The sequence below is a fragment of the Aspergillus heteromorphus genome, assembly GCF_003184545.1.
Source record: "Aspergillus heteromorphus CBS 117.55 chromosome Unknown BO70scaffold_2, whole genome shotgun sequence".
Classification (NCBI taxonomy): Eukaryota; Fungi; Ascomycota; class Eurotiomycetes; order Eurotiales; family Aspergillaceae; genus Aspergillus; species Aspergillus heteromorphus.
This window is the reverse complement of record NW_020290407.1, coordinates 1,942,799-1,969,582: the sequence shown is the minus strand read 5'-3', so window position 1 is coordinate 1,969,582 and position 26,784 is coordinate 1,942,799. Positions and strand designations below refer to the sequence as shown.

General features: G+C 57.6%; 10 protein-coding genes across 10 annotated transcripts; 6 read left to right on the top strand and 4 right to left on the bottom strand.

The window, feature by feature from the left end:
* Window positions 1–89: 89 nt before the first annotated feature.
* Window positions 90–1,005, bottom strand: BO70DRAFT_89580 (uncharacterized protein). Its single transcript, XM_025548827.1, has 2 exons — window positions 881–1,005; window positions 90–816 (listed from the first exon to the last, which is right to left on the bottom strand). Exons 1-2 carry the CDS (start codon window positions 895–897, stop codon window positions 363–365), a joined length of 471 nt encoding a protein of 156 aa, XP_025403725.1. The 5' UTR covers window positions 898–1,005; the 3' UTR covers window positions 90–362.
* A 409-nt stretch (window positions 1,006–1,414) lies between these two features.
* On the top strand, window positions 1,415–6,529 carry BO70DRAFT_384781 (uncharacterized protein). The gene is made up of 6 exons (XM_025545679.1): window positions 1,415–2,283; window positions 2,314–2,457; window positions 2,494–2,721; window positions 2,755–5,907; window positions 5,959–6,147; window positions 6,198–6,529. Exons 1-6 carry the CDS (start codon window positions 1,624–1,626, stop codon window positions 6,351–6,353), a joined length of 4,530 nt encoding a protein of 1,509 aa, XP_025403724.1. The 5' UTR covers window positions 1,415–1,623; the 3' UTR covers window positions 6,354–6,529.
* Window positions 6,530–6,984: 455 nt separating this feature from the next.
* On the bottom strand, window positions 6,985–8,692 carry BO70DRAFT_329728 (putative tRNA-specific adenosine-34 deaminase subunit Tad3; the record flags this gene model as incomplete). Its single annotated transcript, XM_025540795.1, has 3 exons — window positions 8,511–8,692; window positions 8,391–8,442; window positions 6,985–8,329 (listed from the first exon to the last, which is right to left on the bottom strand). The coding sequence occupies exons 1-3, from the start codon at window positions 8,605–8,607 to the stop codon at window positions 6,985–6,987; spliced, it is 1,494 nt and encodes a 497-aa protein (XP_025403723.1). The 5' UTR covers window positions 8,608–8,692.
* Window positions 8,693–8,980: 288 nt separating this feature from the next.
* phoB (regulatory cyclin phoB) lies at window positions 8,981–12,003 on the bottom strand (the record flags this gene model as incomplete). Its single annotated transcript, XM_025547754.1, has 2 exons — window positions 8,981–10,560; window positions 11,965–12,003. The coding sequence occupies 2 exons, from the start codon at window positions 12,001–12,003 to the stop codon at window positions 9,232–9,234; spliced, it is 1,368 nt and encodes a 455-aa protein (XP_025403722.1). The 3' UTR covers window positions 8,981–9,231.
* Window positions 11,958–15,560, top strand: BO70DRAFT_329725 (armadillo repeat protein; the record flags this gene model as incomplete). The annotated part of the gene is made up of 3 exons (XM_025540794.1): window positions 11,958–12,749; window positions 12,815–14,520; window positions 14,565–15,560. The coding sequence occupies exons 1-3, from the start codon at window positions 12,449–12,451 to the stop codon at window positions 15,558–15,560; spliced, it is 3,003 nt and encodes a 1,000-aa protein (XP_025403721.1). The 5' UTR covers window positions 11,958–12,448.
* Window positions 15,561–15,760: 200 nt separating this feature from the next.
* On the top strand, window positions 15,761–17,246 carry BO70DRAFT_89495 (putative fructosamine-3-kinase). Its single transcript, XM_025548826.1, has 2 exons — window positions 15,761–16,894; window positions 16,960–17,246. Exons 1-2 carry the CDS (start codon window positions 15,960–15,962, stop codon window positions 17,054–17,056), a joined length of 1,032 nt encoding a protein of 343 aa, XP_025403720.1. The 5' UTR covers window positions 15,761–15,959; the 3' UTR covers window positions 17,057–17,246.
* A 75-nt stretch (window positions 17,247–17,321) lies between these two features.
* Window positions 17,322–18,441, top strand: BO70DRAFT_358733 (uncharacterized protein; the record flags this gene model as incomplete). The annotated part of the gene is made up of 2 exons (XM_025542365.1): window positions 17,322–17,455; window positions 17,509–18,441. Coding segments are annotated over exons 1-2 (695 nt in total), but the record flags the coding sequence as incomplete, so codon positions are not given.
* Window positions 18,442–18,711: 270 nt separating this feature from the next.
* Window positions 18,712–20,466, top strand: BO70DRAFT_89466 (putative cyclin). The gene is made up of 5 exons (XM_025548825.1): window positions 18,712–18,952; window positions 19,010–19,091; window positions 19,146–19,274; window positions 19,337–19,664; window positions 19,733–20,466. The coding sequence occupies exons 1-5, from the start codon at window positions 18,726–18,728 to the stop codon at window positions 20,140–20,142; spliced, it is 1,176 nt and encodes a 391-aa protein (XP_025403718.1). The 5' UTR covers window positions 18,712–18,725; the 3' UTR covers window positions 20,143–20,466.
* Window positions 20,467–21,711: 1,245 nt separating this feature from the next.
* On the bottom strand, window positions 21,712–23,453 carry cds1 (phosphatidate cytidylyltransferase). The gene is made up of 4 exons (XM_025548824.1): window positions 23,196–23,453; window positions 22,736–23,108; window positions 21,885–22,678; window positions 21,712–21,829 (listed from the first exon to the last, which is right to left on the bottom strand). The coding sequence occupies exons 1-4, from the start codon at window positions 23,352–23,354 to the stop codon at window positions 21,791–21,793; spliced, it is 1,365 nt and encodes a 454-aa protein (XP_025403717.1). The 5' UTR covers window positions 23,355–23,453; the 3' UTR covers window positions 21,712–21,790.
* A 993-nt stretch (window positions 23,454–24,446) lies between these two features.
* Window positions 24,447–26,597, top strand: BO70DRAFT_358727 (putative DNA repair protein Rad26). Its single transcript, XM_025542364.1, has one exon. The coding sequence runs from the start codon at window positions 24,660–24,662 to the stop codon at window positions 26,460–26,462; it is 1,803 nt and encodes a 600-aa protein (XP_025403716.1). The 5' UTR covers window positions 24,447–24,659; the 3' UTR covers window positions 26,463–26,597.
* The last annotated feature ends 187 nt before the right edge of the window (window positions 26,598–26,784 follow it).

Below are 26,784 nucleotides of genomic sequence, written 5' to 3'. Positions count from 1 at the left end.
GTCTATATTTATCGGTTGGAGGGTGGAATGAGATGGAAAGGCGGGCTGTGTGGGTAAGAGAGGGGATGAGATGGAGGAATAAAAGTGAGAGGTGAGGAAGGAGTAAGGAGAAAGAAGAAAGGAGGAAACCCGGTGTCCTGGAGCAGTGTGCTGTGTACCGGTGTCGAATCGATGATATCGGTATGTAGGTGGGTAGGGTATAGATATGTAAGGTAGGTAAGAGTATGTAGTAGTAACAAGACAACTGAAGTCGGTAGGTAAGTAGGCAGGCAAACATAGCCTCCTAGGCAGCCCAACCCACACGACCAAGCCTGATCCGATCCAATCCAATCCAATGCGATGCGATGCGATGCGATCCGATTTCAAAGCCTCACCTTGACATCCACACAAGGCAGCGTCCACTCCCTCCGCCCCAACAAACTGCGCAACCACTCAAGACCAATCCCCGTCCACTCATCCTGGTGCGGCAGGGATCCATTCAGCGCGAGCCTCCGCTGGGCCTCGTCGACAAAGGCGCCCGCGAGGGCCTTGGATGTGGAGTTGACGGTGTCGAAGACGTACCCGGCGAGGGTGGAGGAGTCGTTGGCGGAGAGGTCGGAGAAAGAGGAGTCGGAGGGGGATCCGTAGCGCGGCGAGAACCAGTCACCGCGGAGGTCGAAGAAGCATTTGTCGGACCAGTGGCAGGACGAGATGAAGAGGATGAGGAGCAGGGCGGAGCAGTAGATGCAAGGTCGGTGGAGGATGTAAGTGAGGGTGACGAAGGAGATGATGAAGAGGGGGGAGGCGTTGGTGGGGATGAAGAGGAGGGGGAGCCAGCTGGTGGTGTTTCTGTTAGTTTTATTGTTCTTGTGGGGGTGAGCAGGGGGAGGGGGATGGTTACCTCCGGAGACAGAACATGGTTATTGTGGTGGTGTGGTGGTGTGGTTGCGGTGGTGGTGGTTGTCTGTCGAGACTCGACTCGAGATAGAAGATGCGGCGATGCGGTGGCGAGAGAGGTAATTAATGGGTTCGTTCAATTCTTCCGGTGAAGTCGGAGAGAGGGACAAGTGACGACGCGATGTCGATCGAGGTGATGGGTGTCAGTGAAGGTGTCAGGACCGATCGTCCATGGTTGACTTGGAGGATGGGATGTTCTGCAGCAGCTGCTCGCATCCTCTCTCTCTCTTCATCGTCGGGGTTTCATCATCGGATTCGGGATTACCATACTACGTTACGTTACATGGTAATCTTACGTACGGCCAGCCGCACCGCCACAACCACACAATAAACCACAACCTCACCGCCACGACTTCTTCATAGGTTTGTTCCGCTTCCGCTTCTCGCTTCGAGTCGCGCTTCGCCGAGCTTTCTTCGCTTCCCTTTCTTTTCCCTTTCTTCCCTTTCCTCCCCCTCCCCCCCCCTTCGTTCCTGTACTATAGTCCGTCCTTCGTCTTCTTTTGGTCCCCTTCTTGTTGCACGTTCCTGCCTGCATTCCTTTTACACTTGCTCCTGCTTTAAGCCTGCTTGTTCTGTGCTATCTCTCTCTTCCTTCCTTCACTTTTTGACTCTCGAAAGAGAGCTTCTCCCGTCACTTGGAGCTTAGATTTCTTTGGAGGTCGCCTTCACCCACGGCGAGTGACAGAAATGTCCACCCCCACTGATCTTCAGGCGCTCCTGGCGAGCATCAGGCCGCGCCCCTCTCCATCGGGCACTCCTGCTCATGATGCTCCTATGCCGCCGCAGCATCAGCAGCAGCAGCAGCAGCAGCAGCACCCTGGCCAGTACCAGCCGGGTTACCGCCAGCAGCACCCCCAGCCGCAATACCAGCAGCACCCTCAGCCGCCCTATGACGCCCAGAGCTACCCTCACCACCCTCAGCTGCAGCACCTCCACCACGGCTACCGCCACCCCTCGGTCTCCTCGAATATTCACAGTCCCTCGCCCGTTAATACTCCGGCCCACCATGGCTCGGATATTCTTAGTCCTAATGTTCCTACGCCTCGTGCTGAGATGTACTCCCAGCTGCCTCCGCAACACCAGCAACCGCAGCCGATGCCACATCACCAGCCGTTGCCTCAGAACCCCGACCGTGCAGTGAACCTGTTGAATCTGCTCAAGTTCACCCAGCCCCCCGCCGCTGCTGCCCCGCAGCAAGCGCCAACGACTGGCATTGATCAGCCCAGATACCCGCAGGCTCGTGCGGCTGCCCCGGAGGACCCTTCCAAGGCCCACGCGAGAAACATCTCCGCGTCGGACCTGGTCGCCTCCCTCCTCGGTGGACAGGGACAGCCTGCCGCCCCGCCCGTCCGACCGGCCGGTGGTCACCCAGGTCAGCTTGGGCCGATCGTTGCGGGTGCTGGCGTTGGAGATAGCTCTTCCTCGGCTGCCCCGACCGCGGAGAACACCCAGGAGATGCTGCTGCGTCTGCTCAACCGCCCCAAGCCCGCCCAAGAGGTGCCGGAAGGCCCGGTGAAGCCTGTTTCGAGGTCTCCGTCCTCTCTCTCTGCTGCCAAGTCTCCAGGACTTGAGGCAGAGCTGAGCGACACCGTGCAGCCATCTGTCCCGGGTCTTGACGACATCGCTCATCCTGAGGAGATTGCATCTGGGAAACTGGACAAGCTCTCTCCTACTGGAAAGGAGTCCATGTTCACCTATGTGAATCCTTTCGAGCAGTTGGCCGCTGCCTCCCCTCGCAGGACCCCACAGCCCAATTCTCGGAGCGAGAGTCCCGCTGTGGAGATCGTGAAGAACAAGAAGGTCAGCATTTCCACCAAGGTCGAGCAGGCTCCCGCCCCGGCGGAGCCGACCGAGCCTGAGCGCGCCGCGTCGCCCGTCCTGGCCGAGGAACAGAGAGAAGCTGTCACTCAGGTGGTCGACAGACTCGTGGAAGAAATCGGTCGCGAAATTGATAGCTCTGCCTCCAAGCCCGCGGATGTGGTGTCGCAGGTGGCGACGGCTCAGGAGGACACCCAGGCTGTGCTCTCGTCTATTGCCAGCCACCTACGGGAGACCGCCGCTGAGGCCCAGGAAGAAGCCGAAGAGAGCAAGTTGGAGAAGGAAGTCGTTGAAGCCGTTGCTTCCGCTGCTGCGAAGGAGACTTCGAACAGTGGCAGTGGTGACGCGCTGGCGGACAGCTGGGAGAGTGCCGAGGACAGCGCTGAGAAGGAGGAAGAGCGTGTCGTCTCGGTGTACAACTTCCCTCTGAAGCCGTTCATCTCTATCTCGGTCAAGTCCCACTCCGGCAAACTTGCAACTCTCCGGGATGATGGTATCATGGACATCGCTCGTCTGAAGAAGGACTTCGATCAGCTCGACCGCTCGTTGACGTCTGCCACTTCCGACTACATCGTCTACGCGTTGGCGAAGAATGGGGGCATGCGTATCATCCGTCAGGACGACGGTAGTGACAAGCAGGTCTTCCGTTCTACCCGTGACCGCGTCTTCAACGTTGCTGTGTGTACCTCTCAGACTGCGACTAGCACCAGCCGCAGCACCGAGGAGCAGGCGATTCTGGGCATCGGCGTGAGTGGCGCGGTGTACTGGGCATTGATCTCGCGCGCCGACAAGGATCTTTTTGAATTGGACGCCCTCGAGAGCGAGAGCCTCGTCTTCCCGCCCTTCCCTGCGTCGGATGAGAACACTTCGGGCGGCCAGCTGAAAACGCGGGCCAAACGGAGCTCTCGTCACCCGGCGTTTTTCGCCATCGGTCGTGGCAAGAACATCTATGTTGTCTCCCCTCAGGCTGCGATGAGCCCCAGCTACGGTGTCTCGGGGCCTCAGCGTGTTGTTAACACGGAAAAATTCTTCAAGGAGCGTGCTCTGAAGATCTCGACTGGAAAGGCTGGCAAGGACTTCATGTTCAGTGATGATGACACCGTCATCGCCTCCCTCGACAAGACCGGCCGCCTTCGCTTCTGGGACATCCGTGAGGTGGTCAACAACCCGGCCTTCTTCGGTGCTGGTCCCAACCCGGCCGAGGTGCGGGTGCCTCTGAACACCTTCGTCACTGGCTCTCCGACCGAGAAGTCGTGGCCCACTTCGGTCCTGTTCATCGACAAGCTGCGCCCTTACGTCAAGTCGATGGCTCTCCGATACGTTCTGGTGGGACTCAAGCAGAACCACACCCTGCAGCTCTGGGATATTGGGCTGGGCAAGGCTGTGCAGGAGCTTAAGTTCCCCCACGAGAACGAGTCGGACGCCATCTGCAGTGTCGCTTACCACCCATCCTCCGGCATCATCGTTGTCGGACATCCTACGCGCAACTCGATCTACTTTGTCCACCTGTCTGCCCCCAGGTACAACCTGTCGGCGATGTCGCAGGCTTCGTTCATCAAGCGCTCGGGCGAGAAGGATAGCAGCCTGCCCAAGCCGGAGTCGACGGCCTGCATGAGCGGCATCCGCGAGATCTCGTTCGCGTCCAAGGGACAGCTGCGCAGCTTGGACCTTCTTCCGATCACCAAGAGCGCTGGCGACGAGAGCAGCCTGTTCGAGCTTTATGTCATGCACTCGCGCGGAGTGACATGTCTGAACATTAAGAAGGAAGACCTGGGCTGGACTGCCGACAACAAGATCATCCGCCCCGTCAACGCCCTGGAGGAGGGCCACGTCGACATTGCCGAGCTGCAGACCTTCCCCACGTACGTGGCGGACGAGCCCTCGGTGAACGGCGATGCGGTTCCCACCCCCACCAAGCCGGTGGCCAAGGAGATCGCCAGGAAGGTTCCCGAGTTGAACACTGAGGCTGCTGCTGCGGCTGGTCCTAGTACCTTGCGCACTCAGTCTCCTACTAAGGTGACCATCAAGAAGAAGCCGGCGGAAGAGCAGGCCGAGTCTGTTGCCACCAACAGCTCCGAGAAGGCCGACAAGAAGAAGAAAAAGAAGAGCACCGCCATTGCTAGTGAACCCTCTGCGAAGGGCAAGGAACCCGCTGCTACTGAGAGCGTGGGCGACTCCAGTACCCCATCTCCCGCCCAGACTGTCCTGGAGCAGCCCAACGGTGATGGACAAAAGACCCCCACCGCGCCCGCGCCCGCTTTCCCGACTGCCATCCCTACTGTCGGCGCTGGCGTTAGTGCTGGCGAAACCGCTGTTCTTCTGAACAAGCACCTTGAAGCGCTCCAGACTGGTGTCTCTACCGAATTTGGCAAGAGTCTTGGCCGTGAGTTGGAGGGATTGTACCAGCGCTTCGACGCCGACCGTCGCAGTTGGGATCAGGCCTCGTCAGAGAGACAGGATCAAATCTTGCGTCTCGTCTCGAGCACTCTTTCGGACAATGTCGAGAAGAATCTCAACCGCATTGTCGCTAACAGCATCCAGGCTGATGTCGTTCCGGCTTTGGCTGATATGACGTCTGCTACTGTCGGCAAGCAGCTGACTGCCGTGGTGGCGCAGCAGATGGGAGGTATTGTCCCCCGTGAGCTTCGCCAAGCGCTGCCTGAGGCCGTGCATCGTGCCGTGCAGCAGCCCGATTCGATGAAGATTCTGTCTGAAGCGGTCGGCCAGAAGCTTGCCCTTCAGGTGGAGAGTGAGATTGCCAAGGCTGTGCAAAATACGGTCACTCCTGCCATTCGAAACGTTGCCGCGCAGACTGCAGAGAAGGTCGCCGTCAACATGGAGAGGCAGATGCAGGCTCAGGCGAGACAGCATGAACAGCAGCGCCAGAACGACGCGGCCAAGATCGACCAGCTTACCTCGCTCGTCCGCGAACTTGCCGGGACTGTGGCCACGATGGCGTCGGCCCAATCCGAGCTTCAGAGCGAGGTCTTGAAGCTCAACCGTGCCTTGGCCTCCCAGCCCGAAGCCGAGCCCGAGGTGGTCGAGCAGCCTGCGGCGGCTCCGGTTGCCAACACCAAGACTCCGGAGCAGATTGAGATGGAGGAGATCGCTCAGTTGATCACCCAGGGCCGCTATGAAGAAGGCTCAGTTATGGTACGTTCCGTTCCCCCACGGATTTGTCTTTGACGTTGCTAACTGGTGCAGTGGCTCCAATCAACCCAGCAGGCGGATCTCTTCGACAACCTGTTTGTGCGCATGAACCCGTCGTACCTGACGACGCTCTCGCCCATCGTGGCTCTGTCTGTCGGCGTTGCTGTGACTTCGTCGTGGCAGACCAACCCGATGCAGCGACTGGGCTGGTTGGAAGTGGTCCTGCAGACCGTGAACCCGATGGTATGTGATACTGAAATCTTCGACTGTAACATCTACTGACTTAGCCATAGGACAACGACATCCGCGAGGTCGCGCCGCGCATCATGGACATTCTCATCCAGCGCCTGGACGCTCTGTACATGTCCGTGGCCGAGACGTCTCCACACGACCCTATTATCCGCAAGATCCCGGCTCTGTCGCGCCGTGCGCAGCTCCTGCGGGGCTAGAGAGGTATATGGCAAGGCCCGGGGTGGATTAATGAATAATGGATGGGACGAGAAAAACGGGGCTATGTATGATGGGATCACCTCGATATGTGGGCACGCGGGACCATGCTTCCTTGCCTGCTTGGCTTTACTCTGGCAGCTAGTACTACTTAATATGATGTGACGCTTTATGCAGCATAGCAATTTATCTGCGTACGAGTATAGTAAAGTAACTAACCGACCCCTGCAGCCACGATGTACATACTTATGTAGATAGACCACGACCTCACCCTCCTGTCCTTCCCATTTCTATTTCCAATTCCATTTCCATTTTCCACTCCCTCCTCTCCATCACACTACACACTACACAGTCCTCCCACGCCCGACCCTATGGCTTAGGTTGTATTGATGAAGTGTGGTGTTTATATCGAGGTTTGGAACGGTACAGGAGTGGTGATAGTGGGAGTAGTAGTACTAGTAGTAGGAATTGACAGTAGAGGTGGTTGAGGGCGAGGTTGATACAGGGTTGGTTACACGGTTTACACCTCCCAGGGATGGTCAATCGCTGCTTGGGTTGTATGATGTTGGACATATGCTGCAACTGGGATTAGGGTCCGATTTATAGGTATTACTTAGTAGTATACTCCATCTGTCAGGCGTGAAAAGCCACGCCTTCCTCGGCGCGCACCGCGACTGGCCGCTCCTCTACAAACTCGAACCCTAACGCCCGCCAGTTCAGCTCCTTGCGCCAGTGCAGCCCGTAGTACTCCCGCGACTTGGCTGGCTCTGCTCCCTTCTTCTTGTCCTCTGCAGAATCAGCAGCCGCTTCACCCTCCGTCTCTGTCTCTGCTTCTGCCTCTGCCTCGATCTCAGTCTCCACCGGCACTGGCTGGACGACCGGTTCGGACGCCAGTCCGCCCGACACCATCCGGCCTCCCCGCGGAAAGATGACCGCCCGGAAGCGCGACAGCAGCAGACCCATGCAGCAGCAGATACACGGCTCGTGGGTCAGATACACATCCAGGTCGGTACACAGGTAGCCGCCCTGCGAGCGGGGACGGATGCGCGACGCAGGGACGTCCTCGGTCTCGGATTCCTTGTGGATGGCATGCGCGGCCGTCTCCGTGGTCTTCTGATACTTCTCCGGCACGGGGGACGAATCGTGAGACTCCGACACCGGGACATCCGACTGCGCCATGAAGTACGTTTCCAGGTAATTCAGACACGGGCGACCGGTAGCCGACACGGGGCCGTCCTGTCGGCGCTTGCTGGAGATCAATTCCACGACGCGCATCAGCGCATGCAGCTCCGGGCCACCCTCGCGATCGGCGTCATACGTCTGGATATTGGGGTTCGGGCCGGTCCCCGGTTGCGGCGGGTCGTCCATGCCTACCTCGCGACGCGAGTACCGTCCGTCACCCGCGACCGCGACCACCGCGTCCGCCCAGCGGATATTCCCTGCCTCGTCTGTCTCGTCGATCTCGATCTCCGCCTCCAGGTCCGGGTCAACGACCACGGCACCCACCCCCCGACCTAGACCCGACTGTTCCGCCACCTCGGCCATCTGCTGCGCCAGAGCCAGATACCGTCCTGCGTTGGGCTGGATGAGCTCGCGGGCGCGGCTCAGGACGTGTGGGGGTGGAGCGACCATCGCTCGGGGTGCGGCGGGGTTGAACACGACGGGCCACATGCTTTTCGACCACGTGTCGGCCTGGACGGTTGTCATGGGTGGTTGGAGGGGGATGCGGACGGGGTGAAGGGGCACGGCGCCCTCTTCGGAGACGGCATTCTCCGGCACGAAAGGGGCGAGGACTTTTTGTAGGGTCTCGGTATCGGGGAGGGGAGGGGAGATCAGGACGAAGATGGTCTGCGACGGGGAGGATCCGTCACGGAGGAGGGCAGGGCGAAGATGCTCGGGGACTTGGTTGTGTTTTGCGAAGCGACGGAGGTGGTTCATCGGTTGGGACGGGTCGCGGGGAAAAGACGAGTCCAGGGCTCTGGGCTGTTAGAAGATGATAAAGGGGGCGTAGCGTGGATGTTGGCATCGAGCTCACTCACTTGATCACCTTCGAGGCGCTTTTGACATTGACTTCCGCGACGTATGCGTCGGCTGGGGAGGGATGGGTAAGCTTCTGCGATTCCGATGAGGGGCAGACGCAGACGCAGACGCAGACGTACCGAATTCTTCGAGCGGACGCGTTTCTTGCACGGTCCGGATGGCAGTCACGTCGCCCGCGAGGGGCGTGATCCCGCGAAGAAGCTCCTCGGCGTCCATGAAGCGCGGGTGTCTCTGCGGTATAACGGGGCGTTATCGAGCGCTGGTCAGAGTCGTGTCATGGCCTGGTTTGATTGAAACCAAGGGTCGACAGCAGAGAAGTGGTTTGGCATGTTGAGGTGAACTTCAGATCATCCCGCATCTCTTCCGGACCCTGTACCCTAAGACCTAAGCCCTACTTCCACTGCATCGGGGCTAGCGTGTGTGGGATGAAGTGCAGACGTCATCGTCTAGCCCAGCAAATAGCAGAGGGGGAATCCGATACGTCCCTACAGAGTAATACTAGAGCAGAAGCATGCAGAAGCATGGCTTGCATGGGTACTTAGTCTGTACATGACGTACTATTAACAGTATCGAGGCTAACTAACGAGAGAAAAAAAAAAAAAAAAAAAAAAAAAAAAACAGAGATCGCAATCTCATGTAGCAAAACAACACCAGCCGTAAAACATTGTTCGCTCCTCGCCATCAAGCTATGCAGAACAGCAACTCCATGTCCGTGTATGTGTATTATATGTACCAGTACAAACACATAGGCCCCATGACCGCCTGATCATCCCTAGCTCGCGCCGTCCAAGCCCAGAACTATATGAAACCGGTCTAAATCTTTGTGTAGTCGGAGCGGGATCAACCGTCACGTTGGATCGTATACCCATCGCACCGTTCGACCAAGCTCTTGTAGTAGTCCACCAGCACCTCGGGTTCGGGCACGATGCGCCACTCGACGCGGAACAGAAACTCCAATTCGAGGAGCGCCAGTTCCGTCATGGTGATACCGCCCACTCGGGCGTAGGTCTTATTCGTCCAGAAACTGTCGCTCAGGCCCTTGCTGGCCACCGTCGCACTGGCGATGAGGAACCGGTGGATGGTCAGACTGGAGACCGTGAACGCCGGGTAGAGGGCGCAGAGCCGGTCGATGTAGTACACCATGCTCAGCAGGATCGGCGGGGACAGCGTGGCGTGGGTAGCCAGTCGTTGCAGGTAATCATGCACCGAGATTCGCGGCGGCGACCGCGAGTGGAAGCGCGTCAGACGGCCCTGGTTCAGCGGGATCTTGTCATTGAAATGGATCAGCTCCATCAGCATGCTCGAGATCAAGACGACGATGTCCCGGGGGTCCGCCAGCTCGTATCGGATCGGCAGCACCTTGACCTCGGGCTTGTCCGGTCGCAGGCGTTTGGCCTGGGAGCCTTCCAGGTCGGCGGCAGCGAGACCCCCGGTCTGCGCACCATTGGCGGCAGGGTCGTTCGGGCTGTTACGCTTGTTGGACCCGGAGCCAGCACTATTTGGAGCAGGCATTGGAGGGGTAGATATTGATTGGGGACCTGGGGCGGGATCGGAGGCTGCAGGTACAGGAGGGGCGGAAACGTTATTGGTAGGACGATCCTGAGGAGGGCGCGTCGGATTGGAGGCGGGGATGACGGCGTCAGCAGACGGATGAGCGATGGTGTTACTTGCGCCCCCAGAGGAGGTGTGCCCAGCGGACATCCGACCGCGCGGGAGATCCCCTGAGGGCCCGGGGGGGGATGGGCCAACGGTGTGCCGGTTTAGAGCCGATCGAAGTTCTTCGATGGCCACACGGGAGGACTGCGGATCAAAACGAGGACTCGACGCAGCAGGAGCGTGCCCGGCGGGCTCATAATGCTGGGGCGGGGGCGGGTGGTTCGGATGGTACGGCGCCGTGGTGGGAGGATGGCGAGGATAAGAGAAGGGAGAGGAGGAGGATGAGGAGGGGGAGGGGGATGGGAATGAGAATGGGAATGGGAATGGGAATGGGAGTGGGAGTGGGAGTGGGAATGGGAATGAGGATGAGTGGAGGGAGACGAAGGAGCCGGACGCAGGGCGGCGGACGGCGAGGGCGATGAAACTAGCATTTCCGCCCAACGAGGCCACCACGTGGGCGCACGACTGAACGACGTGCAACGAAGCTGGCAGACGCTGCGAAACCTTGTGCTGCTGCGAGGGGGAGAGGTGGCGTGCACAGACGCATCGTGATCTGCGGGGAAGAAAAAAGCTTCAGCTCTTGGGGGGAGAAGAACCTGACGGGGCGTGTGGGAGAGGAGGTGGATAGAGAGGAGAAGGTGGAGGTGGAGAGAGAAAGAGAGAGAGAGAGAGGAGAAGAGGAAGAGAGTTCTGTCGGGCGAGAAGAAAGACCCGGCGAGCGAGAAATCATATAACAATAATGACGACGATCCCCAGGCAAAGCCACATACGAGGGAGGGGAACTTCCCTTTCCAGAAAATTTCGTGTACGCCAGTCGTACGGGGCGGTACGGACGGTATCACACGCAGGGAAAAAAAGCAGGGAATCTGTCAGCCGGGGGGGCCTCCACTAATCACCAGTCCCGCCGAGCCAGCTAACCTCAGGCTAGTCCGGCAACATTACAGGCCCCATACATACACTAACAACAACGATTACCCACCTTCTAAGGCCCTTTCTTTACCTACTACGGAGTACTACTAACCACTATTATTACTACCGCTAACTAGTAATGGCAGTAGATACTAATACTAGTTAGTAGTTAGTATCTAGTAGATAGATAGAAGTGGTACAGAGTAGAAAGCAGATTACCGCGCTGACCCCGATACGCACCGTTGTACACTCATTACCCGATACGGTGGACGGGGGAGAACAGCTTTGCCCATCCGGAAAGCGGACGGAGTAGTCTAGAACCCTGCGAAAAACTCCTCGCATTGGGATCGTCTTATTGGGCCATTGATTGCTGATTGCAGGGGCCTGGCGAGTCGACGACTCAGGTGATCGCGATACGATAGCGCGGACCTGCTACTATATTCAGAAGGAGTCAATGGCATAAGAGGAGGGGGGGAGCAGGGAGGCGCTGGATCAGGGGGGAGCGCTGCGGCGGCTAAGCGCTCCCTCGTCCCGGAGCGCCCGTCCCTCCCAACTTCCAAGTTCCTCGATCATGCGATACCAGTGCCTTACGCGGGTCAGGATTCATTTATTGCGGCCCTCCAAATGGCTCTCCGATGGACTTCCAAGCAATTCTGCTCCACCCGGTCTCTTCCTTCGTGACAGGTGGCGGTTCAATACCCTTACTATCATGCTAGATGGTAGATATGTCGTGGGCTCGCCGACGTCCCTTGTTTCCCATGAATGCCGACGTCCTGGGGTAGCTAGCTAACTACTAACTATCCGTTAGTTTCCTGTTTCTAGATATTCACGCCGCGACGGCGTGCGGCTAGTATCGAAAATTCTGAATAACTATGGAGAGACTAATACTTGTAGGGCTGAGTCACATGATGTCCCTTTACCGCCATGGCTGAGTCATCTAGGTGCGTGCTGACTAAAGAGACGACCCACCCACCCCCCCCTCGTCAGGTGATGTCACCTGACACCTACGGCCGAAAGCGGTAAGAGGACGAGGGCGGCGACGGGCATCACGACGGCTGCGTCAGTCCAGAAGAGCATCCCCCGGATTGTCTTGCGGCCCCGTCCATGTCGCTTCCATTGCTCCTTGCTATGCTCTTCTTCTTCTCCCTCCCTCATACCTAGCTGGCTGTTCTTGTTTCGCGCCGTTTAGATCTCCTCGGGCCCATATACCTACGCTTTGTCTATGGTTCCCACCGGATTCATTGGTCGCTCATTGACTTTCCAACGCCATCGAAGCCATCCATCTCATCGCTCCTCCCGGCCAGCTGGCGGTGCACCACCCTCCCGGCCCATTTCCCCATCCGCCCTCCTATCGGTTTTCCTCGCATATTGACCTGTCCGTTCCCTCCCAGCTCGATCCTCCCATTCTCTGTGCGATCTGCGCTTCCCTTCTATTCTCCGACGCAATCGATCCAAGTGGCCTCCCCGCGGGAGGCGGCGACTGCTGTGGATCATGACTCGCGCCTCGATACCTCCGCTCCTCCTCCAGCTCCAGAATGCAGAGTCCCTGTCGGCCCAGGCGGCTGCCCTTCGGAGCCTCAAGAACGAGACCATTGGCCATGACCAACGTAAGGAATCCTGGATCCGGTGGGGTATTATCCCCGTCCTGGCCAACATCTTGGCCGCCCGACAGCCGGCCGGGAAAGCGGCTGCTTCCACGGAGCTCAACGAGGGTGCAAAGCTTCGCCGTCCCGCGTCGGAGGAGGACGAAGCGTGTCTCCAGGCAGTTATCATTCTCGGGAGCTTAGCACAAGGTAATTAAATCGCGCTTGGACCGACCACGCGCTGTTTTCTAGGACGGGGGCTGATTCTCGAGCAGGCGGTGCGGCCTTTCTCTCACCTATCTTCTCCAGCGGCATACTCTCCACCCTCTTGGCAATCATCTCCTCGCCTGACTGTCCCTCCTTTTTTGTCCTCCCCATCCTCCGGGCCCTTAATAATATCGCCGACCGGCTGCCACTACAGAGCCAACCGCAGTCATCGAAAGACACGCGCCTAGCCGACCTACTCTTCTCCAACGACCATATTGGCTTTTTAGCTCGCATTCTGGGTCAGGATTATGGCCATCACCAGGACCAAGCAGCCATTGAGATTGCGGCATCTCTCGTCGGCAAGCTGTGTGTGGAGGAAAGTCATAAGGCAGTCCTGGCTGAACGTGGAGTGTTGGATGCCTTGGCCGTGAAGGTAGCATCCTTCATTGTAGCCCAAGGGTTTGTCTTCCCCGGTGCCGAGGCGCATGTGCAGGACCCAGGCGCTTTGGGGTTGCTGCCGCCGCCTGCGCCGCCAGGGGCCAAACTGGCCCCGATCCTACGAGCCGTCACGGTCATTATTGAACATTCGAAGTGGCGCGCGGAGCATTTCCTCTCCTCGCCCGGCATTATCACTGTGTTCCCTCGCCAGGTGCCAGAGTTCGCGCCCACGGATATCAAGAAAGGTCCGTGGGGTTCAACATATCTATCGGGATCGGCTGTGCCGCGCCATGCAGGTGCAAGTCCCCTGGAACATCTCTTGCCACCAGTACCTTTATCTCAGAACAAGTCTCCGGCGAATACCCCCAACTTCCCGCCCCTGGGCCACCAGGGCACGACCCACCGCCGACACAGCCAGTCGTTCTCGACGCCGATGGCGGTTTACGACGCTCCATCTTCCGACGACGAAGAGAACCCTGTTGTCCCGTGGCTCTTGTATATTATCCGCGCCGAAAGCGGCATGATCCGATTGATGGCGGCGCGTCTTGTCACCGTTCTCTTCCGCCTGGGGCTGACCAAGAAGAATCGGGCGTCGATGCTAGGCTACCTCTTAATACCCATCTTGATCCGGATGCTAGACAAGGACTACGAAATGACCGGTGACGACGGTGTGCAATACGGCGGGCTGATCCCTTCCACTGAGCGCCTTAGGGAAGAGGCCCCGTTCGTGCTTGCAACCTTGGTAATCGACGACCTCGAGCTGCAGAGGCACGCAGTCGACGGGAGTGCCATCAAAAGGCTCTCGCAGCTCCTCAAAGAAACCTACAATCCAGTCCAAGAGGCTGCCCGTCCTATGTGGCATGCCGAGGGGGAAGAAAGTGTGGATGAAGGATCCGACTCGCTGCCTGTAGAGTGCCTAATGGGCCCCCCAGGCTTCTCGCCCATCCATTGCCATGTCATGCGGTACCGAGAGAACATTCTCAAGGCTCTCGCTGCTCTGGTTCCGCTCAAAGACGAGTACCGCAAAGCCGTCTGCGAGAATGGGGTGGTGCCGTACATCATCGACTCGCTGAAACCGTGCTCGGATGATCAGCCGACGGACACGTCGACTCCTAAAAACACTGCCATTCATGGCAATCCGACGCCCACCTTGCTGGCTGCTTGCGGTGCAGCGCGGATGCTGACCCGCTCGGTCAGTGTGCTGAGGACAAGTCTGATTGATGCTGGTGTCGCGACACCCTTGTTCGTGTTGATCAAACATCCCGACATCGAGGTGCAGATTGCTGCCACGCAGGTAATCTGCAACCTAGCGTTGGATTTCAGTCCGATGAAGGAGGTTAGTTCATCAACCTACGACCCAAGACCGAGCGCTAACCACAGCAGGCGATCATTTCCGCGGACGTTCTCCCCGCACTGTGCGAGCATGCGCATTCCCCGAGCACCAAGCTCTGCATCGAGTCGCTGTGGGCGCTGAAGCATGTCGCATACAACTCTACAAACGATGTTAAAGTCAAGATAATAGAAGGCCTCGGCGCCGAGTGGATCAAGCAAGTCATCACCCAGGACCCAACCAATGCTTTGGCCAAGCGAGGAATAGACGATGAGATGGACAGCAACACCAGCGCGGGGATGAGCCGGGCCAACTCGGCGGGGCAGCGGGTGGATCTACTGAACCCGGTCGAGAACGCCTCCGGGCGCGACGAGGATATGAAGATGGCGGACAGCATGCCCCCATCTAAGATGAGCCTGGACATGTTCCTCCCGGATGCCACGCGGCGACGCAAGCTGGCGCTACATGGCGACCTCGACCAGACGACCCAGGCGCGGCAGGATGACATTGCGGTGCAAGAACAGACATTCGACCTGATACGGAACATCCTCTGCGGGCCAGGTGCAGCCGAGATGATTGACCATCTGTTCGAGGCGATCGGGAAGGATCTCATTCTAAACTCTTTAGCGGACAAGCTGCGGCCGCGCTCGATCCAGCTTCCGCACCGGCGGGAGTCGCCGTCGCACCGGGCGCTGAACGTGCCGGCGGAGATCCTGGTGTCGGTCACCTACGTGATCATCCATATCGCGGCGGGCCTTCCCTGGCACCGGCAATTGCTGGTGGCGCACGAGAGCCTGCTGCGGCACCTGATGGAATACTTCAACCACAACCATCGGGATGTGCGGACCAACTGCGTGTGGGTGGTGATCAACCTCACGTACCAGGACGACGCCAGTGACCGGGAGGGCTGTCGGGACCGGGCGTACCGACTGCGGGCGATGGGGGTGTTGGAGCAACTGGCCAGTCTGGCGGATGACCCCGATCTAGACGTGCGGGAACGGACGAAAACGGCGCAGGATATGGTGACTTCTCTGACCCATGCATAGCGGTGATTTAACCTTGAGTTTGGATTTGATGATGCCTTGCTGTTTTATTGTTTGTTTTTATCCCTCCTTCATCAATCTCCTGTGGGAGAAGCTCTGGGGTTGGCAAGATAACATGGGCAGGATGTACAAAGACTTGGTTCCAGTCGTAGAGATGACGATGATGATGATGAACCCGAATTTGTCTGTCTTCATTGTGTGTGTGCTTGTTAAACGGAGCTCGATAGAAGCAACAACCTTTTGACGTCATCGGACTGAAATCATCTCCGGCCAGTCTTTCGCCTGCGCCCAACTCAGGTACAACCAACCAACTCCAACCAACTCTTTTAATTAACTTCCCCATCCCCCTTCTCATCCATCACCTTCCCCAGCTCTTTCCTTTCCCTTGACTCTCCCGACACAATGGCCCCCGTACCCGACTCGCTACTACGAATCCTGGAGATCCCCGACCCCGCCAAAGCCAGCCTCTCCACGGCCGGCCTGGGATCCGGCTTCACCAGCACCGGAGCCATTCGCGCCACGGTGCCCAGCCCCGACGGCCATGGGGAAGAGGAGCGTCGCTACTTCGTCAAGACCTCGGCCGACGGCAAGGCCGCCGGGGAGATGTTCCGCGGCGAATACGAGTCGCTCAACGCGATCGCCACCTCGGTCCCGGGGTTCTGTCCACGCGCTTTGGCCTGGGGCCCGCTGGAAGAAGGCAACGGGAAGAGCTTCTTCCTGGCGACCGAGTTCCTCGATCTCGGGGTGAGCGGCCGTCGAGGGGAGTCGTTGGCGCAGCGACTGGGCAAGCTGCACTCGACGCCTGCCCCGGTCGACCAGGAGACGGGGCGGCGGCGGTTTGGATTCCCTGTGCCGACGTTCTGCGGCGACACGAAACAGCCCAACCGGTACTGCGACTCGTGGGCGGACTTCTATGCCAACGAGCGACTGCTGACGATCCTGGCGACGTCGGAGACCCGCAACGGGCTGGACGCCGGCCTGCGCGACATGGTGGAGCGGACGGCACGCGTGGTGGTCCCCGCGCTGCTGGGCGATCGGCACCTTGGATACGATCGGAGCGGTCATGGGGAAGGGATCACCCCGGTTGTGGTGCATGGGGATCTGTGGTGTGGGAATGCGGATCGGGGTCGCATTGTGGGCAGTGGGCGAAAGGCGGATGAAGAGGCCGGCGATGTGGTCTACGATCCGTCGGCATGCTACGGGCACAGTGAATTCGACCTGGGGATCATGAAGATGTTTGGGGGGTTTGGGGGCGCGTTCTTCACGGACTATCACAAGATGGTGCCCAAGACAGAGCCGGTGGACGAGTACGATGACCGCGTGAGGTTGTATGAGCTGTGAGTTATATCCCGGCTGGCTCTTGACTATTGAGTATTGTCTCGGTCTTATACTGACCGGCCAGGTACCATCATCTGAACCACCTTGCGATCTTCGGGGCTGGATATAAATCGGGGGCTGTCGCGATCATGCAGAAGCTGTTGCGGAAGTATGGGAATTGATGGGGACTATATGCTGTAGAGGAAGAAGGTATATATGGTTTGGTCTCTGGGATGCTTAATGAGACTATCTATCTCTACAGCACTGGATCTATTTGACAGGCGATTCTGGGTGGCCTTAATGCTCTCTCGGTCGAGATGATGGTGGTGGTGTTCAATCTACAGCCTGCGGGGCATGTTGTGAATTAATAATCCCATGACACCATCGCCCCGTCATTTGCCTTTCTATAAGAATCCCCCGCCTTTATCGATCCTCCATCCATCCACCGGATTTATTATCCACTCCGCCATGGCCATCCCCGACGCATCCATCCACCCCGAAGCCACGGGTCCAGCCAAGGCGCTGGTCGCGAAGCACCAGGCCGAGCAGCCATTGAAGCTGTATGCGGGGTGGTTCTGTCCGTAAGTCACCACCACAATATCGAACCTTCGTCACTCACTCACCAACCCCACAGATTCGGTACAATCCCTCAAACCCCCCTCGAGCCAACCCTCACCCACCTAACCCTCTCCAGTGCAACGCGTCTGGCTTGCCCTCGAAGAAAAGCAAATCCCCTACCAATACATCGAAGTCAACCCCTACCACAAACAAGCCTCATTCCTCGCCCTCAACCCGCGCGGGCTCGTCCCCACCATCTCCGTCCCAGACCCATCCTCATCCCCCCATCCACCTCCCACCACCCACTCTACGAATCCACCGTAATCCTCGAATACCTCGAAGAGGCCTACCCCACGCACACGCCCCTCCTCCCGAGCGAACCCTACCAACGCGCCAAAGCCCGCATCTGGATCGACTTCGTCACCTCGCGAATCATCCCCTCGTTCCACCGCTTCCTGCAATACCAACCCCCCTCCCCTTCCCCTTCCACCCCCACCAAAAGCACCGACGGCCTAACCAGAGTCCAGCAAGACTTCCTCTCCACCCTCAAGCAATGGACCGCGGAAATGCACCCCACCGGCCCCTATTTCCTCGGCTCGGAGATCTCACTCCCGGACCTGGTGCTCGGGCCGTGGGCGGTGCGGTTCTGGGTGTTTGACGAGTATAAGGGGGGCGTGGGCATTCCGGGACCCGGGGAGGGGGGCGCGGATGAGGAGATCTGGGCCAGGTGGAGGACGTGGCTGACTGCCGTGCAGGGGAGGAGGAGCGTCAGGGAGACGTTGAGTGAGCGGGAGTTCTATTTGCCGATTTATCGCAGGTATGCGGATGATGAGGCGCAGAGTGAGTTGGCGAAGGCGACGAGGGAGGGGAGGGGGGTTCCTTGATTGTGTCTTTAAGCCTATAGTATAGTTACGGATATACTATATATTCCCGGCTGAGAAGAAGGCATAGGGTCACGGTGTAACAGGATAGACTATCTCAATACCGCATAACTGATAACATAAGAAAGATTTTAATATTAAGTTCATTCTGATCTCTCCAGTCAATATAGTGGAACTTGAAATGGGAGAGATAAATCACAGTATGTAACATGGTAATCTATATGTATCAGCGTGTTACAATACCGGATTAATGCCGCCCCACATCACCTGACCAATCTGATCTCGCCAATGACAAGCCGATCAGCATCAACATCCAACATCCTCCATCCCTCCATTCCTGCCTCGCCTCCATCGCTCATCGCTCGCTGTTGCACTCCCCGACAGCCCCCCCCCCCCCCCCCCCCCCGCCAGCATGGCTTTCGACAGGAAGGACGAGGCGCTCTCCCCGGGCGCCCCGGACACCGCCATCCCGGAGCCGCCTCCCATCCACCCATCCTTCATCCAGGTAGCCAAGCCGTACATCTTCGAGCAGACCATCCAGAAATGCATCGCCGCCATGGGCGTCAATCCCCTGCGCGAGGAATCGCTGCGCCTGCAGGGCGTCACCTGGATCGACAACGTCCGCCGAGTCCTCTGCCTGTAAGTGCATGCATGCATGCTCAACCATGGGAAACCAGCATCACTGACCGCAGCCAGACCCATCCGCACCTTCGACACGGCCGTGGTGTACTACCACAAGTTCCGACTCGTTCACCCCGACAACGAGTACAACTACATGGTACCCACCCCCTTGTCGAGCCTTCACGGACGAACCCCTTCTGACCCTGCATAGGACGCCGCAGCGGCAGCTCTCTTTACCGCCTGCAAGATCGAGGACACGCTGAAGCGGTCCCGCGAGATTGTCTGCGCCGCGTACAATCTCAAGCAGCCTCCCCAGGAGCAAATGGCCCCGGACAACCCGGTAAGCCAACCACTCCACCCCAATCTCATCTCATCCCACGCAACCGCAGCTAACGGAACCAGGTCTTCGAAGCGCACGCCCGAGGCATCATCGGCCTGGAAAGGCTCATGCTGGAAGCATCCGGCTTTGACTTCCGCACCCGTCACCCGCAAAAGACACTCGTCAAACTGGCCCGCCAGTACGGCCTGACGCTGCAGTCAGAGGTCTCCAACGTGGCATACCGCATCTCGCAGGATCTGTACCGCACGTACGCGCCCATCAAGCAAACCACCTCGACCATGGCATTCACGTGCCTAGAACTGGCAGGTCGGTTACTCGACCAGCGCATCGAGGCCGTAGAGAAGGGCGTCGATTATGCGAAATGGAAAACCAGTCGTGAGGAGGTCATGGGTGAGTCTAACCCCTCCCTTCCCCTCAATCCTATCCCAATTCAACCCCAATCTAACCACCCCAACCAGAAACCCTCCTCGACCTGCTAGAACTCTACACCCACAACCGCAGCCAAACCACCGTGGGCTCTCACTTCCCCGCCGACCGATTCCTCACCGTCCGCATCCCGCTGAACACCGAGGCCGAGGCCCAGAAATTCCCGCGGTACACGCACTGGACCGCCGAGAGCAAGCCCACGAACGGGGAGAAATCCGGCCCCGATCCTACCGCTACCACGGCCACAGCCACGGCCACTGCTACCGCTAAACTCCACCCCCTCACCCCCGTCGCCGCGAACGGGGACAGACCCAAAGCCACCGAGAAGGGCCGCGACGGCGCCGTCCGCTTCATGCTGGACCCGGAGTGCGCGGATGCAGAGCGGGCCCACGTCACGGAGTACTTTAAGGTCGAGATGGAAGAGTATGAAGTTGAGGAATGAGAGTCCCAGTTCTGACATCGGACTATTGCTGTATTATTCAGCGGAGTGGCGCTGATGGTGCGGTTAATGCATCGGGTTGTGATGTCTGTCACGTGTGCATGGCGCTCACTAGAGTGATTACTATCATCATCACTATCACTTCATCACCACGCGCGCGTCAAGCAGCTCCCGGGGCGGGACCCAGTCAAGTCAAGCTATGCACCAGGCATGGCTGTCTACCGGTCTGTCGGTCGGTTCGTTCTTACTTCTGACGAACAGGTCGGTGTCCGCCACGCCTAAGTGGCAACAAAGACGGGCCTAGCTCTGGTGGTGCAGCAGCTTTCATTCCCATTCTCGCTTGGTCCAACTCAGCTTCCAGCTTCCAGCGCCAGATCGACCGACCGACCGACCGACCGGCCGACCCTTCCAGTCGATATCCTATCCTACCTTGAATAGAGACAGACGATAGCACAGCACAAGGGACCACGGAAGCGAGAAGAACAGACGACAAGGATAAGGCTCCACTCCATTTGCATAACACGCGCAAAGATGAAATCCGAAGTGAACAAGCGAGCTAGAGTTGAACTGGATGGATGGAGGGATAGGCGGAGGGAGCGAGAGAGCGAGAGAGCAATGAAGAAAGAAAACTGAAGGAAAGGGGAAACCTGTCTAGATACACCCAGTTATATACACACACACATACATACATACATCATGATATATACACATACATAAATACATGAATACATACCTAGGTAGACATCTACAACAAACACCCCGATATGATTGTATTGTCTATAATCATGAATACACATACAGTCGATCAATCCAGCAACTTAACTACCATAGTAAGTAACCAATCAATCCCAGAATCAACCGGTCAGTGAAATGAACCAATCAATCAGCGGATAAAAAAAGTCACTGAATCACCGAGTTTATCAAACACCACAGTGTTTCGCTTTGCTATATATCCATGTTTTTTACAAAATACCTGTCTACCTAGCGAGACAGGGCAGGGTCTATCCCATCCCCATCACCACATCACCATCATTCACCACCACCGCCATCAATCAACACGAAGATAGAATCGACGCAAACAGAAGAAAGGTAAAAAGAAAAGAAAAGAAAAAACAGAAAAGGAGAAAGTGAAAAGAAAAAAAAAAAACGCAAATAGAGACGAGACCGGGAGAGGAACCCAGACCAAGAAACAGACAAGTGACTACTATATGCGAGTGAGTAGGTAGCTAAGTAAGTAAGTAATCTTGTAGGTTGGTTGGTCCTGCTGTTCCCCTCGCCCCTGGTCCCACCCGACCAACCATGTGTCAGTCAGTCCCTTTCCTGAAACGTGACACACCAATGACCCAATGTGATGCACACATCCAAAGGCTCAGGCTCGGTCCCGGGAGGCACGGCACGAGCGGAGAAGGCTGGAGGGGTCATTTTACCCGAACGGTCAAGGCCATGAGATCGGAAGACGGAGCGCTCCGGGAGGAGATGAAGAAGGGGAGGTGAGGTGATTAGAAAGGTGTATGGTAGTCAGTCATAGCTTCGGATTGCCCCCGACGATTAAAGAGGAGAGAGAGAGAAGAAGGTGAGGAGTTCATCACGGAGAGAGAGAGAAAGAGAGAGGTTGGACGGAACAAGGACGGGTCGTGACGGGTTTTTAGGTTCAGCGGCGTTTGAGCTCGGTGTTCAGACAGTCGAGGATCTGATGTGCTGTCATTAGCAGGGTGTGACCTATCGGACGGTTGAGGATGACTTACGGTTTCGGAGACGGTGCCCTGGTTGTACAGGTACTTGCCCAACCCCCGCACCACCTCGAGCTGCTCCTCGACCGTGAGACCGTTGATGGCGGTCTCAATGACATCCCCCACGCTCGCCTTGTACACCGCAATGAAGCTGTGGTAGTACATGTACGAGAAGAACCCCATGATAAACTGGCAGTCCATGCGGTCGGTGATACCGCCGTGGCCGGGGATCGACTCGCCAAAGTCCTTGATCTTGAACGTACGCTTCAGGCCAGAGGCGAAGAAGCCGCCAAAGGGCGCGATGAGGGAGGCAAAGCTCGCGAAGATGAGGATGTGAACCTGGATGGGCTCGACATAGAAGGTCTTGTCGATGCCGGTCCATTCCGGGACATGGTACGGCTGAGCCACAAAGGCCGGGTTGGGGTTGCATTGCAATCCAGTCACCACGTTGGCGCCCAGGTCATTGACCGGGCAGATGAAGTACTTGTAGCGCATGAGGATGTTGGTCATGAAGTACCCGAAAATGATGGTGCAGATCCAAGCGCCCAGGAAGCCCTCGACCGTCTTCTTGGGGGACAGCTGGATGAGCTGGGTCCGTCCGAACGTAATACCGCAGACGTAGGCGAAAATGTCGTTCGTGATCACGAGCGACGCGGGGAGGAAGAACCAGATCATGCCCTCCAGAATGTTGTTCATGACAAAGTGCGCTTGAACGACAATCAAGTAAAGCGCCATGTGCGTCCACGCGAACTGGGTGAACTGGAACCGGTACTGTCCCTTCTGCAGGGACGCGACGAAGAACACAAAACCTAGATGCGAGTCGTCAGCATGCCGAGCCAACCGAGACTAGCAGACCTGGCACTCACCCATGACATAAAGCGTGAAGCTGATGAAACGGTGGTGTGTCGCCAGAGGCAGCAGCACCTTGTCCACCAGAAGAATATGCTTGAAGTAGTAGATCACGCTCTCCCCGTACAGGAAGTACATGGTCGTGGCCAGGAAGTACCAGTTCAGCGACTTGGTGAAGCGGAGATTTTTCTCTTTGCTGGGCACGTTGGCGATGGCGATGACCTCCTTGAAGGAGACGATCTGGATGGCGGTGACGATGCCGATGATGTAGATGTGGCCGGAAAACATGGCGATGAAGAAGCCGAAGATCATGACAAAGGTCCATATCGTGCGCGTGATAAAGGTCTGCTTCTTCTTCTCGTACTCGGACAGCTGGGGCTTTTCGGGTTTCTGGTCGCGTTGTCAGTCTCGCCAAAAGATGGCATTTCCACCACCACCACCACCACCAGAACCACCACACCCACGCAGGCAGCTCACCTCCTCGGGAATTGTGGCCGGCGTCGCGACGCTGCCGTCCTTGGACGGGCTGCCGGGGTCGGAGAGAACATCACTGGCGTCGGAGATGCTCGGTCGCCGGCCTTCAGAGGCGTTGGACATGCGACGGGGGAAGCGGACGTTCCGACGTGTTTTGGACATGGCGGAAGATGTCCAGGGGAGGGGGACGGAGCCAGGCGGCTTCTCGAGGCGTGACGGCGGGGAGGCAGTGAGTGGTTCTCGAGGCTGGCTAGACCAGGGGACACGCTGCGGAATGGGCCGATCCAGGCGAGTGAGTGGGACTCGAAGGGAGGAAAGGAGTCGGGCGAGGGTGAGGAAGCAACAGTTGATCGTCGGGCTGCTACTGAAAATTCATGTGAAAAGGCGACCGGGGAGACAGTTCGAGGCGGGTATTAGCCGGGGGGGGGGGGGGGGTTGCAAAAAGAGCTCGGGTGAAGCTGCAGCAAACCCAATCAATCCGGGAGGATAGAAGAAACAAGATGGGGAAAGGAAGAGGGAAGAGGGCGGAGGGGAAAAAAAAAGGCAGAAGAGAGGAGGAGGAGAAGAGGTGGAGGAAGAAGACAAGGAGGAGAGCGAGAGAGAGAGAGAGAGAGAGGCAGAGACCGCGCAGGGAAGAAAGATCCCGTGGCCGCCCGATCAATACGACGTCAGAGTCGCTCTCAACTCGTCTTTTCCCCAACCATCCAACCATCCCGCATTCATTTGCTATTCACTTCCCACACCCTCTTCCCCCCCCCCCCCAACACCCTCCTTTTCCTCCCTCCCTCCCCCTTTCATGGCGGTCGTCCCTCTCAGGGCATGGAAGATAACGATGAGGATTTCTTCTCCGACGATGGCTTCGATGACCTCCCCGCCGGCACGTTGCTCAGGCTCGAGCAGAATGCATTGCACGCAACCCAGGCCCAGAAGAACCCCCCGCAACTGCCACAGCAGCCTGTCGCCCCTGTGAATAGGCCTCCTCGACCCTTTGCCAATCAGAACTCCCGCACAGCGATCTCCGAGGATCCAATTGTCTCGAGTACGATACAACCGGCGCCCCACCCGCACACCACATTGAGCAGTGACTACGACAACTGGGACATTGGGGAACTGGACGCGGAGGTTCTGAACAATGGCGTCCCCATTCGATCAAACGCGCCATTGGAACAGGCTGCGGCCTTTGCAGCTACTAATCAACACCCGCACCATGAGACTATGGCGGATGATGGTGGCCAAGGCGAGGATCTTCTGGACCCGATGGACATGGACATGGACATGGATATGGACGTGGACGTGGGCGTGGACGTGGAAGACGACAGCGTCCCTGCCTCTCGATATCCTGAAATCCACAAGGCCTACGCGGAGCTGAGCGAGAAGGTAACCCTGGGAATGGCTCGACTTTTAAGCCTCGTTATACTGATCGGATCGTCTTCATAGCTGGCATTGGAAAATGCTCGGCATCAGCAGATGGCGGAACAGCTAGCTGCAGCCCAATCCAAGGCCGAATCCAAAGCGGGAGAGATTGCTATCATCCGCGCGAACCAGGCCAAAGTTGCCGAGAACTATGACCGACAGCTAGCAGCCTTGCGAAAGACCATGGCGGAAGACGCGGCGCGGCATGCACAAGAGATCGAGGCTGCCCGCGAGGAGGGCAAGACGTTCGCCACGAGAAACGCCTTCCTCGAGCACGAACTAGCCGAGGAATCAATGCAGACAAATCGGTTGAAAGGCAAGGGCCGGGCTGGAGAGAAACCTCCGCCCGTGACACCGAAAAAGAACCGGATCCTCCCCTTCCGCGATGGGTTCGATGATGATGAGATTCTCGCCGTTTCTCCCACCAAGTCGGCGCACAAACGATCGACACCGGTTGTCCCAGGGAAAAGAAAGAGGCAGCTCAGCCAAGACAGTCAACCTCCGTTGCAATTAAGCCCCCAACCCGAGCCTATACCAGTCGAAAAGCCGACGGTAGAGCCGACGGACGATGTGATGGGCGATGCGATGGGCGATGTCGCCCCGGATCAGGCGGTGCCGGAGGAGACGACTGCACGCTTTGTAGACTCCAGCACCGTGAAGAATCTCATGAAGCACATGACATACCCGAACGAAAAGCCCGATATCGAGGCCATGGCAGAGCTGGCATTTCCTTCCGAGCCGCAGCGAACCGTAGCCACCATTCTGTTGGAGGAGACATCGAATCTGGACTTTGGTAATTACCTGGTGGAATATGCGCGAGCCATCATCTCCCTGTGGGATCGCGCATTGACCGAGAAGTACTACCAGCCCGTCCCAATGTTCATGTCCATCATGCGGTTTCTTCTCTTTGAAGATGTTCAAGCCGCCGACTCTGGCTTGACTGCGCTTTTGGTACCGCTCCTGAAAAGGTCCGGTGATATCAACGGGAACCCTCGGTTCCGACATTCCCCCGTCTCGCAACAGAGCCTGGGCCAGGTGCGGCAGACACCGTTATCAGAATTGCAGCCGCTCGTCGACTCCACGGATGCCCTGAGTCTGCTTTTCGAAATGGTGTCTCGACGAATCCATGTTGAGCCCGAGATAACGGAGTTTTGGCAACTCTTGGACTACGAGTACGTCCTGATGCTGCTTAATTGCGCGCAGCCGATCAACGACATTATCCTCATCCTCAGTCTGCTGTCCACCAGCGTCCGCGCGGACTCGTTCGGCCCTATCCAGCCCACCGAGGAGGCACAGCGAGCCGTCGAGAATTACATCGTAGATCGCGTCACCCATCTCCTGAGTGAGAGGCCACAGGTCGACGAAGGACGGCCTCCATACCTGCCAACCGAAATCTGCAACATGCGCTTGGAAGGGTTGGCCTTTTTGACGAACCTGGCCTTCAACACCCGGATGCCCGACAACAGGCACGGCAGCATGGTCGTCGCGTCCCACCCCACCGTGCTGGGCCGATTAATTCGGGTCATGCACGACGAGCTCACCGCTCTATATAGCTATCCCCCGGAGAAGACGCGTCACGCGGCGATGGTCAACAGACTGATGCGGCTAGTCCACGGACTCATGCAGCGCCACCCAGAGCAGGCAGAGCTGCAATCCAAGCTCGGCCGGGTGGCGGGCGGGAAGCAGAAGTTCATCGTTGTCATGACGCGACTCGCGTTTAGCGAGGGACTGGTGCTTGAGGCGGGGATTGACGACGAGACGGTGGAAATGGCCCATGAGATCCTCGATGATGCCGTAACGCCGGAAGAAGCCGAATCGCTGCTGGAAGCGTTTCCCCACGCGAAGCGCGAGGATTGATGAAGAGCAGGAGGTTGTATCTTATGGGGACTGTGGTTGGGGATTTGTTCGCATCTATCGGTGTTTCTGGGGCATGGACGGTGTACTACACCACATCTATTTTCACGATGATACCAAGAGGAGAGGAGAAATGATACTATATGATAAATATATTAAAGAAATTGAAGACAGGATCAGTCAGTGGTATTTACTGGGTTATATAGCAGTAGGATGATGGAGTTGAGTACTTGTGGCTCTCCAAACGCCTTCCGTGATAGCGATGCCTCTGGTTATTTATATATACAACCCGAAACAATGCTAGATCAAGTACGGCACCGACTTC

Excerpts from the sequence above, each read along its gene's own strand:
- BO70DRAFT_384781 (XM_025545679.1), top strand. The coding sequence starts at position 1,624 with ATGTCCACCCCCACTGATCTTCAGGCGCTCCTGGCGAGCATCAGGCCG. Across the intron at positions 2,284-2,313 it reads GACAGCCTGCCGCCCCGCCC|CTTGGGCCGATCGTTGCGGG; the intron begins GTCCGACCGGCC and ends CACCCAGGTCAG. Across the intron at positions 6,148-6,197 it reads TGCAGACCGTGAACCCGATG|GACAACGACATCCGCGAGGT; the intron begins GTATGTGATACT and ends ACTTAGCCATAG.
- BO70DRAFT_89466 (XM_025548825.1), top strand. The coding sequence starts at position 18,726 with ATGGCTTTCGACAGGAAGGACGAGGCGCTCTCCCCGGGCGCCCCGGAC. Across the intron at positions 19,092-19,145 it reads ACAACGAGTACAACTACATG|GACGCCGCAGCGGCAGCTCT; the intron begins GTACCCACCCCC and ends GACCCTGCATAG. Across the intron at positions 19,665-19,732 it reads CAGTCGTGAGGAGGTCATGG|AAACCCTCCTCGACCTGCTA; the intron begins GTGAGTCTAACC and ends CACCCCAACCAG.
- BO70DRAFT_358727 (XM_025542364.1), top strand. The coding sequence starts at position 24,660 with ATGGCGGAACAGCTAGCTGCAGCCCAATCCAAGGCCGAATCCAAAGCG.
- cds1 (XM_025548824.1), bottom strand. The coding sequence starts at position 23,354 with ATGTCCAAAACACGTCGGAACGTCCGCTTCCCCCGTCGCATGTCCAAC. Across the intron at positions 22,679-22,735 it reads CTTCACGCTTTATGTCATGG|GTTTTGTGTTCTTCGTCGCG; the intron begins GTGAGTGCCAGG and ends ACTCGCATCTAG. Across the intron at positions 21,830-21,884 it reads AGGGCACCGTCTCCGAAACC|ATCCTCGACTGTCTGAACAC; the intron begins GTAAGTCATCCT and ends ACAGCACATCAG.
- BO70DRAFT_89495 (XM_025548826.1), top strand. The coding sequence starts at position 15,960 with ATGGCCCCCGTACCCGACTCGCTACTACGAATCCTGGAGATCCCCGAC. Across the intron at positions 16,895-16,959 it reads CGCGTGAGGTTGTATGAGCT|GTACCATCATCTGAACCACC; the intron begins GTGAGTTATATC and ends CTGACCGGCCAG.